This window comes from Salvelinus fontinalis, chromosome 31 (genome assembly GCF_029448725.1).
Source record: "Salvelinus fontinalis isolate EN_2023a chromosome 31, ASM2944872v1, whole genome shotgun sequence".
NCBI lineage: Eukaryota > Metazoa > Chordata > Actinopteri > Salmoniformes > Salmonidae > Salvelinus > Salvelinus fontinalis.
The window spans coordinates 2,155,973-2,169,926 of record NC_074695.1 but is presented as its reverse complement, the minus strand read 5'-3'; the positions used below and the strand labels follow the sequence as shown (position 1 = coordinate 2,169,926).

The window sequence follows — 13,954 nt, the reverse complement described above, 5'->3', positions numbered from 1 at the left end:
ATACCAGTCCAGGTTATAATATACCTGTCTTATACCAGCCCAGGTTATAATATACCTGTCTTATATCAGCCCAGGTTATAATATACCTGTCTTATATCAGCCCAGGTTATAATATACCTGTCTTATACCAGCCCAGGTTATAATTTACCTGTCTTATACCAGCCCAGGTTATAATATACCTGTCTTATACCAGTCCAGGTTATAATATACCTGTCTTATACCAGCACAGGTTATAATATACCTGTCTTATACCAGCCCAGGTTATAATATACCTGTCTTATACCAGCCCAGGTTATAATATACCTGTCTTATACCAGCCCAGGTTATAATATACCTGTCTTATACCAGTCCAGGTTATAATATACCTGTCTTATACCAGCCCAGGTTATAATATACCTGTCTTATATCAGTCCAGGTTATAATATACCTGTCTTATACCAGCCCAGGTTATAATATACCTGTCTTATACCAGCCCAGGTTATAATATACCTGTCTTATATCAGCCCAGGTTATAATATACCTGTCTTATATCAGCCCAGGTTATAATATACCTGTCTTATACCAGCCCAGGTTATAATATACCTGTCTTATACCAGCCCAGGTTATAATATACCTGTCTTATACCAGCCCAGGTTATAATATACCTGTCTTATACCAGCCCAGGTTATAATATAACTGTCTTATACCAGTCCAGGTTATAATATACCTGTCTTATACCAGCCCAGGTTATAATATACCTGTCTTATACCAGCCCAGGTTATAATATACCTGTCTTATACCAGCCCAGGTTATAATATACCTGTCTTATACCAGCCCAGGTTATAATATACCTGTCTTATATCAGCCCAGGTTATAATATACCTGTCTTATATCAGCCCAGGTTATAATATACCTGTCTTACACCAGCCCAGGTTATAATATACCTGTCTTATACCAGCCCAGGTTATAATATACCTGTCTTATATCAGTCCAGGTTATAATATACCTGTCTTATATCAGCCCAGGTTATAATATACCTGTCTTATACCAGCCCAGGTTATAATATACCTGTCTTATACCAGCCCAGGTTATAATATACCTGTCTTATACCAGCCCAGGTTATAATATACCTGTCTTATATCAGCCCAGGTTATAATATACCTGTCTTACACCAGCCCAGGTTATAATATACCTGTCTTATACCAGCCCAGGTTATAATATACCTGTCTTATACCAGCCCAGGTTATAATATACCTGTCTTATACCAGTCCAGGTTATAATATACCTGTCTTATATCAGCCCAGGTTATAATATACCTGTCTTATACCAGCCCAGGTTATAATATACCTGTCTTATATCAGCCCAGGTTATAATATACCTGTCTTATACCAGCCCAGGTTATAATATACCTGTCTTATATCAGCCCAGGTTATAATATACCTGTCTTTTATCAGCCCAGGTTATAATATACCTGTCTTATATCAGCCCAGGTTATAATATACCTGTCTTATATCAGCCCAGGTTATAATATACCTGTCTTATACCAGCCCAGGTTATAATATACCTGTCTTATATCAGCCCAGGTTATAATATACCTGTCTTATATCAGCCCAGGTTATAATATACCTGTCTTATACCAGCCCAGGTTATAATATACCTGTCTTATACCAGCCCAGGTTATAATATACCTGTCTTATATCAGCCCAGGTTATAATATACCTGTCTTACACCAGCCCAGGTTATAATATACCTGTCTTATACCAGCCCAGGTTATAATATACCTGTCTTATACCAGCCCAGGTTATAATATACCTGTCTTATACCAGTCCAGGTTATAATATACCTGTCTTATATCAGCCCAGGTTATAATATACCTGTCTTATACCAGCCCAGGTTATAATATACCTGTCTTATATCAGCCCAGGTTATAATATACCTGTCTTATACCAGCCCAGGTTATAATATACCTGTCTTATACCAGCCCAGGTTATAATATACCTGTCTTATACCAGTCCAGGTTATAATATACCTGTCTTATACCAGTCCAGGTTATAATATACCTGTCTTATACCAGCCCAGGTTATAATATACCTGTCTTATATCAGCCCAGGTTATAATATACCTGTCTTATATCAGCCCAGGTTATAATATACCTGTCTTATACCAGCCCAGGTTATAATTTACCTGTCTTATACCAGCCCAGGTTATAATATACCTGTCTTATACCAGTCCAGGTTATAATATACCTGTCTTATACCAGCACAGGTTATAATATACCTGTCTTATACCAGCCCAGGTTATAATATACCTGTCTTATACCAGCCCAGGTTATAATATACCTGTCTTATACCAGCCCAGGTTATAATATACCTGTCTTATACCAGTCCAGGTTATAATATACCTGTCTTATACCAGCCCAGGTTATAATATACCTGTCTTATATCAGTCCAGGTTATAATATACCTGTCTTATACCAGCCCAGGTTATAATATACCTGTCTTATACCAGCCCAGGTTATAATATACCTGTCTTATATCAGCCCAGGTTATAATATACCTGTCTTATATCAGCCCAGGTTATAATATACCTGTCTTATACCAGCCCAGGTTATAATATACCTGTCTTATACCAGCCCAGGTTATAATATACCTGTCTTATACCAGCCCAGGTTATAATATACCTGTCTTATACCAGCCCAGGTTATAATATACCTGTCTTATACCAGCTTGACTTGTGCTCAGATGGGCGGACATATTTGAGACGTGTCCTTAAGAACAAGATCCAAAGTGCTAATTTCAGGCAGCGCTGATAGGGATATTTAAGACCAACCATCCTTGTTGCACTAGGCCGAGCAGATATTTAAGACCAACCATCCCTGTTGCACTAGGCCGAGCAGATATTTAAGACCAACCATCCCTGTTGCACTAGGCCGAGCAGATATTTAAGACCAACCATCCCTGTTGCACTAGGCCGAGCAGATATTTAAGACCAACCAAAAGCTGGTTCTCGTGGCAACAGTTGGTTATGTCATAAATTTTGACAGCAGAAACGAATCCAGGCTGAATCACATCCGACCGTGATTGGGAGTCCCATAGGGCACACAATTGGCCCAGCGTCGTCCGGGTTTGGCCGGTGTAGGCTGTCATTGTAAATGAGAATTTGTTCTTAACTGACTTGCCTAGTTAAATAAAGGTGAAATAAAATAGAAAATAAATTCAAAAAGTACGCTCGGATCAACTCTTAAAGAGATGGGTGGGGCTAAAGCTTAAGAGGGTGTGAACAATGCTGAATGGGTGGAGACAAAGAAGAGCTCTCCAATAGTAGTACAAAAACATTCAAAGGCCATTTTCTCGAAAGAGAGTTTACAGGTTCATCAATTTTCAAAGGAAAATGACTTTCCCATTGTTCCTCAACTGTAGTGAATGATACACCATGTTGTAGCTCTGAGTCTTTACTTTTATCCAATGGAAAAAACACAATTTCACATTTTTTTACATATGACCGATTTGAAACGGTCGGTCACATATGTGACGTTATATGTGACGTTATATGTGACGTTATATGTGATGTTGTGTGATGTTACGTGTGATGTTACGTGTGATGTTATGTGATGTTGTGTGATGTTATGTGTGATGTTATATGATGTTGTGTGATGTTATGTGATGTTGTGTGATGTTATGTGTGATGTTATATGATGTTGTGTGATGTTATGTGACGTTATGTGTGATGTTATATGTGATGTTACGTGTGATGTTATGTGTGATGTTATATGATGTTGTGTGATGTTATGTGACGTTATGTGTGATGTTATATGTGATGTTACGTGTGATGTCACGTGTGATGTTATGTGTGATGTTATATGATGTTGTGTGATGTTATGTGACGTTATGTGTGACGTTATGTGATGTTGTGTAATGTTATGTGTGATGTTATATGATGTTCTACCTGAGCGGCATGGGCCAGTCTCTCCATCTTCTCCTGGATGGAACGGGATGACACCCTCTGTTTGGAACTACATGGGGACAGGGTTAGAGTCCGAAGTTAGGGGACAGGGTTAGAGTTTAGAGATTAGGGTTACATTTTAGGGTAAGGGGTTACGAACAGGCATTATTATTATATTCTTATAGTGTCAGTATAAAACATGTTAAATGTTCACCAGACTCACTTCCTTTGGAAAGGTGATGCTTTGTCCTGCTCCTCAGTTTGGTCCTGGAAAACACAGATACTGTTATATAACTAGAATTTATAGTTTGTTTCAAAAGCTTTGGGGATATAGCATGTGATACACAAAACTCAATACAGATCATCAAAAAGGCAGTCGTTTCAAAACTCATTTTCAATTGACTAAGGACAACACAAAATCATACAGTCACTTTTCACTAAACTTAATCAGTGTTTCATCTAGAAATACGTTGCAATACATGTTTATATAAAGGGTTAGGTCCAGGCCCTGTGATACATGTTTATATAAAGGGTTAGGTCCAGGCTCTGTGATACATGTTTATATAAAGGGTTAGGTCCAGGCTCTGTGATACATGTTTATATAAAGGGTTAGGTCCAGGCTCTGTGATACGTGTTTATATAAAGTAATTCCCTTTCACAATGCAATGCTCACATTACTTTAGGTATGATTCTCTTCTTATTTGTTAAAATATATTTGACTATTACTTAATCTGACTTCTCTACAGATTTAAAAAACGACATAATGAAAATGTCTGTGAAGAAGAAATATATAAAATATGATTTAAACTGTAATGTACTATTATGATGCCTATTCTGATTTTCCTTCACAGTAAGTAAAACAAAAAGCTGATTGACCAGATCAGAGATGTACTGTACGTACCAAATGCATCCTCTGTACAGTAAAACAACTGCATCCTCTGTACAGTAAAACAACTGCATCCTCTGTACAGTAAAACAACTGCATCCTCTGTACAATAAAACAACTGCATCCTCTGTACAGTAAAACAACTGCATCCTCTGTACAATAAAACTGCATCCTCTGTAAAGTAAAACAACTGCATCCTCTGTACAGTAAAACAACTGCATCCTCTGTACAGTAAAACAACTGCATCCTCTGTACAGTAAAACAACTGCATCCTCTGTACAATAAAACAACTGCATCATTTACATTACATTTACATTTAAGTCATTTAGCAGACGCTCTTATCCAGAGCGACTTACAAGTTGGTGCATTCACCTTATGATATCCAGTTGAACAACCACTTTACAATAGTGCATCTAACTCTTTTAAGGGGGGGGGGGGGGTTAGAAGGATTACTTTATCCTATCCTAGGTATTCCTTAAAGAGGTGGTGTTTCAGGTGTTTCTGGAAGGTGGTGATTGACTCCGCTGACCTGGCTCTGTGATACATGTTTATGTTTATGTACAGTAAAACAACTGCATCCTCTGTACAATGAAACAACTGCATCCTCTGTAAAGTAAAACAACTGCATCCTCTGTACAGTAAAACAACTGCATCCTCTGTACAGTAAAACAACTGCATCCTCTGTACAGTAAAACAACTGCATCCTCTGTACAGTAAACATTTGTTGGGATCTTTTTGATGGTGGACAAAGTTAAAATGTGTTCCATTTTGAGTTTGCATCCCAATATTACACTTTATGTACATCACACGTTTGACAGAGACACCGGCTTTTGTGAGTTTTTTTACATTTAAATAATCTTTATAAATTATGAAAATATGAATAACATTCCACCCATGAGGAAAAGTAGGGTGCTTTGATCATTGACTGCAGGAAAGGGCTATTTAGCAGACTTATTCAAAGCAGAGGTTGAAACCTAAATTATTTTCCAATCATTTCGTTCTGAACAGAATTTCTTTCATTCCGTTCCAATGTTCCGACCAGCAAAATAAAGTTCTGAATCGGTTTGATCCCCGATAAAGTACCGGTTTATTTCGTTCCTTTCTGTTCCTTTTCAAACCTCTGAATATGATGTTTATTTACATTTAGCTTGACATTAAATGACCAATCAGTGTGGATAAAGCAGCTGCTATGGAGTGGGCAAGCTATCTCCTCGTTTTATACATGCGCAATGAACCGACAAGTGAATGCCGCAACAAATACAATTTTATTTGTCACATGCGCCGAATACAACAGGTACAACCTTACCATGAAAGGCTTACTTACAAGCCCTTAACCAACAATGCAGTTTTAAGAAAATAGAGTTACGAAAATATTTACTAAATAAACTAAAGTTAAAAAAAATAACACAATAAAATAACAATATCGAGGCTATATACAGGGGGTACGGGTACCGAGTCAATGTACAGGTTAGTCGAGGTAATTTGTACTTGTAGGTAGGGGTAAAGTGACTATGCATAGATAATAAACAGAGAGTAGCAGCAGTAGTGTAAAAACAAAGGGGGGGGGGGGGGCAATGCAAATAGTCCAGGTGGCCATTTGATCAGCAGTCTTAAGGCTTGGAGGTAGAAGCTGTTAAGGAGCTTTTGGACCTAGACTTGGCACTCCGGTACTGCAGAGAGAACAGTTTATGACTTTTTTGGGGGGGCCTTCCTATAGAGGTAGAGTATAGAGTTCCTGGATGGCAGGAAGCTTGGCCCCATGATGTACTGGGCCGTACGCACTACCCTCTGTAGCAACTTACAGTCGGATGCCGAGCAGTTGCAATGCCAGGCGGTGATGCAACAGGTCAGGATGCTCTTGATGGTGCAGCTGTAGAACTTTTTGAGGATCTGGGGACTCTTACAAAATCTTTTCAGTTTCCTGAGACTGACATTTTTTATTTGTTACTTTACCCCTACCTACATTTGTTACATGTAGGTAGGGGTAAAGTGAATATAGATAACTGTCTTGATATGTTTGCACCATGATAGTTTGTTGGTGATGTGGACACCAAGGAACTTTGAACTTTCGATCTGCACCACTACAGCCCCGTCGATGTTAATGGGGGCCTGTTCGACCCTCCTTTTCCTGTAGTCCACGGTCAGTTCCTTTGTCTTGCTCACATTGAGGGAGAGGTTGTTGTCTTGGCACCACACTGCCAGGTCTCTGACCTCCTCCCTATAGGCTGTCTCATTGTTGTCGGTGAACGTCAGCAAACTTAATGAGAGTGTTGGAGTCGTGCTAGGCCACGCAGTCGTGGGTTAATGAGGTAGTTGGATGGGCTATTTACAGATGGACTATGTACAGGTGCAGTGATCTATGAGCTGCTCTGATAGCTGGTGCTTAAAGTTAGTGAGGGAGATATGAGTCTCCAGCTTCAGTGATTTTTGCAGTTCGTTCCAGTCATTGGCAGCAGAGAACTGGAAGAAAAGGTGGCCAAATGGGGAATTGGCTTTGGCGGGGCTTTACCTAGCAAAGACTTATAGATGACCTGGTGCCAGTGGGTTTGGCGATGAATATGTAGCGAGGGCCAGCCAAAGAGAGCGTACAGGTCGCAGTGGTGGGTGGTATATGGAGCTTTGGTGACAGAACAGATGGCACTGTGATACACTGCATCCAGTTTGCTGAGCACAGTGTTGGAGGCTATTTTGTAGATGACATCGCCGAAATCGAGGATCAGTAGGATGGTCAGTTTTACGAGGGTATGTTTGGCAGCATTAGTGAAGGATGCTTCGTTGCAAAATAGGAAGCCGATTCTAGATTTAATTTTGGATTGGAGATGCTTAACGTCTTATGGCTGGGGGCAGTATTGAGTAGCTTGGATGAATAAGGTGCCCAGAGTAAACTGTCTGCAACTCATGCCCAGTTGCTAATATATGCAATGTATTAGTAGATTTGGATAGAAAACACTCCGAAGTTTCTACAACTGTTTGAATGATGTCTGTGAGTATAACATAACTCATATGGCAAGGAAAAACCTGAGAAAAAATCCAACCAGGAAGTGGGAAATCTGAGGTTTGTATATGTTTTCAACTCTTGGCCTATCGAAGATACAGTGGGATATTGGGCATATTGCACTTCCTAAGGCTTCCACTAGATGTCAACAGTCTTTAGAACCTTGTTTGATGCTTCTACTGTGAAGGAGGGGGGAATGAGGGCTCTTTGAGTCAGTGGTCTGGCAGAGTGCCACGAGCTCAGTCTCGCGCGTTCACGTGAGAGCGAGCTCTGTTCCATTGCATTTCTACAGACAAAGGAATTCTCCTGTTGGAACATTATTGAAGATGTATGTTAAAAACATCCTAAAGATTGATTCTATACTTCATTTGACATGTTTCTACGAACTGTAATATGACTTTTCGTCTGAACTTTTGCCTGGACCTGCCCTCCAAAAGGAGGTATTTGGACATAAATTATGGACTTTATGGAACAAATCAAACATTTATTGTGGAACTGGGATTCCTGGGAGTGCATTCTGAAGATCATCAAAGGTAAGTGAATATTTATAATGCTATTTCTGACATCTGTTGACTCCACAACATGGCGGATTTCTTTATGGTTGTTTTGGTCTCTGAGCGCTGTACTCAGATTATAGCATGGTGTGCTTTTTTCCGTAAAGTTTTTTAGAAATCTGACACAGCGGTTGCATTAAGGAGAAGTGGATCTAAAATTCCATGCATAACAATTGTACCTTTTCGCAAAGTTTATTATGAGTATTTCTGTAAATTGATGTGGCTCTCTGCAAAATCACCGGATGTTTTGGAGGCAAAACATTACTGAACGTAACGCGCCAATGTAAACTCAAATTTTGGGATATAAATATGAACTTTACCGAACAAAACATACATGTATTGTGTAACATGAAGTCCTATGAGTGTCATCTGATGAAGATCATCAAAGGTTAGTGATTAATTCTATCTCCATTTATGCTTTTTGTGACTCCTCTCTTTGGCTGGAAAAATGGCTGTGTTTTTCTGTGAATAGGTGCTGACCTAACATAATGATATGTTGTGCTTTCGTTGGTGGGAAGTTTTCTTTAAAATTGTGTAAAGTACTTGTATGTCTGAGGAATTTTAATTATGAGATTTATGTTGTTTTGAATTTGGAGCCCTGCACTTTCACTTGCTGTTGTCATATCGATCCTGTTAACGGGATCCCAGCCGTAAGAAGTTAATGTGAGTCTGGAAGGAGAGTTTACAGTCTAGCCAGACACCTAGGTATTTGTAATTGTCCACATATTCTAAGTCAGAACCGTCCAGAGTAGTGATGCTGGACTGGCGGGCAGGTTCGGGCAGCGATCGTTTGAAGAGCATGCATTTAGTTTTACTGGCATTGAAGCTGGTCTGGAGGGTTGTTAACACAGTGTCCAAAGAAGGGCCAGAAGTAACACAGCATGGTGTCGTCTGCATAGAGGTGGATCAGAGAATCACCAGCAGCAAGAGAGACATCATTGATGTATACAGAGAAGAGAGTCGGCCCGAGAATTGAACCCTGTAGCACCCCCATAGAGACTGCTAGAGGTCCTGACAACAGGCCCTCCGATTTGACACACTGAACTCTATCAGAGAAGTAGTTGGTGAACCAGGCGAGGCAGTACATTGAGAAACCAAGGCTGTTGAGTCTGCCGATAAGAATGTGGTGATTGACAGAGTCGAAAGCCTTGGTCAGGTCGATGAATACAGCTGCACAGTATTGTCTGTTATCGATGGAGGTTATGATATCGTTTAGGACCTTGAGCGTCGCTGAGGTGCACCCATGACCAGCTCGGAAACCAGATTGCATAGCGGAGAAGGTACGGTGGGATTCGAAATGGTCGGTAATCTTTTTGTTAACTTGGCTTTCGAAGACCTTAGAAAGGCAGGGTAGGATAGATATAGGTCTGTAGCAGTTTGGATCTAGAGTGTCTCCCGCTTTGAAAAAGGGGGATGACCGCAGCAGCTTTCCAATCTTTGGGAATCTCAGACAATGGGAAAAAGAGGAGATCATTTTGGGATGATAATTTTAGAAAGAGAGGGTCCCCATTGTCTAGCGTGGCTGATTTGTAGGGGTCCAGATTTTGCAGCTCTTTCAGAACATCAGCTATCTGGATTTGGGTGAAGGAAAAATGGGGGAGGCTTGGGCGAGTTGCTCTGGGGGGTGCAGGGCTGTTGACCGGGGTTTGGGGTAGCCAGGTGGAAAGCATGGCCAGTCGTAGAAAAATGCTTATTGAAATTCTCAATTATAGTGGATTCATCGGTGGTGACAGTGTTTCCTAGCCTCAGTGCAGTGGGCAGCTGGGAGGAGGTGCTCTTATTCTCCATGGACTTTACAGTGTCCCAGAACTTTTTTGGAGTTTGTGCCACAGCACGCAAATTTCTGTTTGAAAAAGCTAGCCTTAGCATTCCTAACTGCCTGTATATATTGGTTCCTAACTTCCCTGAAAAGTTGCATATCACGGGGGCTATTTGATGCTAATGCAATACGCCACAGGATGTTTTTCTGCTGGTCAAGGGCAGTCAGGTCTGGAGGGAACCACAGGCTATATCTGTTCCTGGTTTAAAAAAAAAATGGAATGGGGCATTCTTATTTAAGATGGTGAGGAAGGCACTTTTAAAGAATAACCAGGCATCCTCTACTGACGGGATGAGGTCAATATCATTCCAGGATACCCGGGCCAGGTTGATTAGAAAGGCTTGCTCGCAGAAGTGTTTTAGGGAGTTTGACAGTGATGAGGAGTGGTTGTTTGACCGCAGACCCATTACAAATGCAGGCAATGAGGCAGTGATCGCTGAGATCCTGGTTAAAAACAGCAGAGGTGTATTTGGAGTGCAGGTTGGTTAGGATGATATCTATGAGGGTGCCTGTGTTTACAGATTTGGGGTTGTACCTGGTAGGTTCATTGATCATTTGTGTGAGATTGAGGGCATCAAGCTTAGATTGTAGGATGGCCGGAGTGTTAAGCATGTCCCAGTTTATGTCACCTAACATCACGAGCTCTGAAGATAGATGGGGGGCAATCAATTCACATATGGTGTCCTGGGCACAGCTGGGGACAGAGGGTGGTCTATAGCAAGCGGCAACAGTGAGAGACTTGTTTCTGGAAAGGTGGATTTTTAAAAGTAGAAGCTCGAATTGTTTGGGTACAGACCTGGATAGTAAGACAGAACTCTGCAGGCCATCTCTGCAGTAGATTGCAACTCCGCCGTATTTGGTAGTTCTATCTTGTCTGAAAATGTTATAGTTAGGGATGGAAATGTCAGGGTTTTTGGTGGTCTTCCTAAGCCAGGATTCAGACACGGCTAGGAAATCCGGATTGCCAGAGTGTGCAAAAGCAGTGAATAAAACAAACTTAGGGAGGAGGCTTCTGATGTTAACATGCATGAAACAAGGCTTTTACGGTTACAGAAGTCAACAAAAATGAGAGCACCTGGGGAATAGGAGTGGAGCTAGGCACTGCAGGTCCTGGATTAACCTCTACATCACCAGAGGAACAGAGGAGGAGAGGAGGATAAGGGTACGGCAAAAGGCTATAAGAACTGGTCGTCTCGTACGTTCGGAACAGAGAGTAAAAGGAGCAGGTTTCTGGGCACGGTAGAATAGATTCAAGGCATAATGTAGAGACAAAGGTATGGCAAAATAGGTATAGTGGCCCAAGAAATTGGCCGATGGATCTCTTCAGTTAACAGTTCGATATGCTCTAGACAGCTAGCAGGCCGCCGTTAGCAGGCTAGCAGATGGGCATTCAGGGGACGTCGCGACGTTGTAGCCAGTTGAAGAACCCCCTCGGGCAGATTACATCGGTAGTCCAGTCGTGAAGGATCGGTGGGGCTCCGAACCGGCAGTAAAAAGGGGTCCAGGCCAATTGGCAAAATAGGTATTGTAGCCCAGGAGTTGCTGATGGACCTCTTCAGCTAGCCGGGAGATGGGCCTACCATGGGCTAGCTCCAGGCTAATTGGTGCTTGCTTCGGGACAGAGACGGTAGCCAGAAGTAGCCACTCGGATTGCAGCTAGCTAGCTGAGATGATCCAGGTGAAAAGGTTCAGAGCTTGCGGTAGGAATCCGGGGATATGGAGAGAAAATAAGAATTATTATTATTATTATTTATTTATTATTATTAAATATTTATCATTATTTACAATGACGGCCTACCCCAGCTAAACCCTAACCCGGATGGCGCTTGGCCAAGTGTGCGCCGCCCTATGGGACCCCTCATCACATCCGGTTGTGATACAGCCTGGAACTGAACCAGGGTCTGTAAGACGCCTCTAGCACTGAGATGCAGTGCCTTAGACCGCTGTGCCACTCGGGAGGTTCAGCGTGGCAGATATTGTTTTTCTACCCTTACTACCCGGGGGCATCAGGAAGTGCAGGATCCAGTTGCAGAGGGAGGTGTTTAGTCCCAGGGTCCTTAACTTAGTGATGAGCTTTGAGGGCACTATGGTGTTGAATGCTGGGCTGTAGTCAATGAACAGAATTCTCACATAGGTGTTCATTTTGTCCAGGTGGGAAAGGGCAGTGTGGAGTGCAATTGGGATTGCATCATCTGTTGATCTGTTGGGGCGGTATGCGAATTGGATGGGTCTAGGCTCCCCAGGATGATGGTATTGATGCGAGCCATGACCAGCCTTTCAAAGCACTTCATGGCTACGGACATAAGTGCTAGTCATTTAAGACGGTTACCTTCGCTTTCTTGGGCACATGGAGTATGGTGGTCTGCTTGAAACGTTGGTATTACAGACTCGGTCAGGGAGAGGTTGAAAATATCAGTGAAGACACTTACCAGTTGGTTAATGCTGAGTACACGTCCCGGTAATCCGTCTGGCCCCGCTCAGTTTTCTCACGCAATTGCATAGCATATTCATCTTCTGCACATCTACCATTCCAGTGTTTAATTGCTATATTGTAATTACTTCGCCATAATGGCCTATTTATTGCCTTACCTCCCTTATCTTACCTCATTTCCACACACTGTATATAGACTGTTCTACTCTATGTTTGTTTATTCCATGTGTAACTCTGTGTTGTTGTTTGTGTCGCACTGCTTTGCTTTATCTTGGCCAGGTCGCAGTTGTAAATGAGAACTTGTTCTGGCCTACCTGGTTAAATAAAGGTTAAATAAAAAATACAAAAAATATATAGAAATGTTGAGCAACATGAGCTCATGGGCTCTCATGAAGTGTTTGATTAGATTTTAAATTACATTTGTATTGATGTCAGAGTGATTAGAGGGACAACAGAGTGCTGAGGACCAGGCAGTTAGAATGTTTGGTAGGCTACTAATGACCATCAGCAGCATCAGAGCTTGGAGAAGCCTAATTACAGACTAAATGTTCACGTGGAATTTGACTGCCATCATGACTGGCAGTAATACGGTCACTGTAACAGTCCACCCCATTGGGTATCTCACCGCACAGATTAAAAGTACATTTACATTATAAAACTTCTGACAGACAATGTCTTTATAGAACTCCCAGAAGGCATGAACTATAGAGTCCTTTTCTTTTACATTTAAGATTTGACTCTTCTGTTGTGCTGTCGAATTTGTGAATTTTGTCTCTTGTATAATTAGTTTATACTGGATTAAGTTTACCGTTTTGTTAACTGTAATTTCATTAGTTATGTTCCAAAACTCCCTCCATCTTGTGCCTATATCAGTTATTTTTAAGTCTGATTTCAGTACTTCATATTTTTTTCTAAGAGATTGTCATTTGGCTTTCTGCAAGGTTTTGTATGTCTTACCAATCATATGAGTGTATTTTTCTTTGTCAAATAGGATTCCCTCAACATCGCTCTGATGTCCAAAAGCTTTCTGGATGAAATTTGATGATATAAAACATATAAGTTGCAAATATTGGCCAGTCCAAAATGTATTTTTTAATTCTGTCATGGAAAAAATTATATTTCCTGTTACCAAGTCATTTCCAGTTTCAATGCCTTTAATTTTCCATGTAGACCAATGGATTGTTCTATAGGGTTGTGTTTTTAGGGTTATTGTAGAATCCATTTCATGAAGTTAATTTTCTTAGCTCCATCCTTTGAAAACAAACACGTGAAAAGATTCTGGGGATGAGCATGCTTCAATATTTACCCATTCTTCCTCTTTAGTGCATTTAACATTATGTTGCAAGTA

At 41.1% G+C, this 13,954-nt stretch overlaps 1 protein-coding gene across 1 annotated transcript in view; it reads right to left on the bottom strand.

Annotated features, from left to right (window-relative positions):
- lad1 (ladinin) overlaps window positions 1-13,954 on the bottom strand; it is a 112,732-nt gene that overhangs the window by 31,955 nt on the left and 66,823 nt on the right. The window contains exons 9-10 of the mRNA XM_055891092.1: window positions 4,145-4,188; window positions 3,925-3,991 (exon numbers count right to left, since the gene is read on the bottom strand). Of these exons, the coding sequence (XP_055747067.1) occupies window positions 3,925-3,991; window positions 4,145-4,188 (111 nt within the window). The remainder of the gene's footprint in view (window positions 1-3,924; window positions 3,992-4,144; window positions 4,189-13,954) is intronic.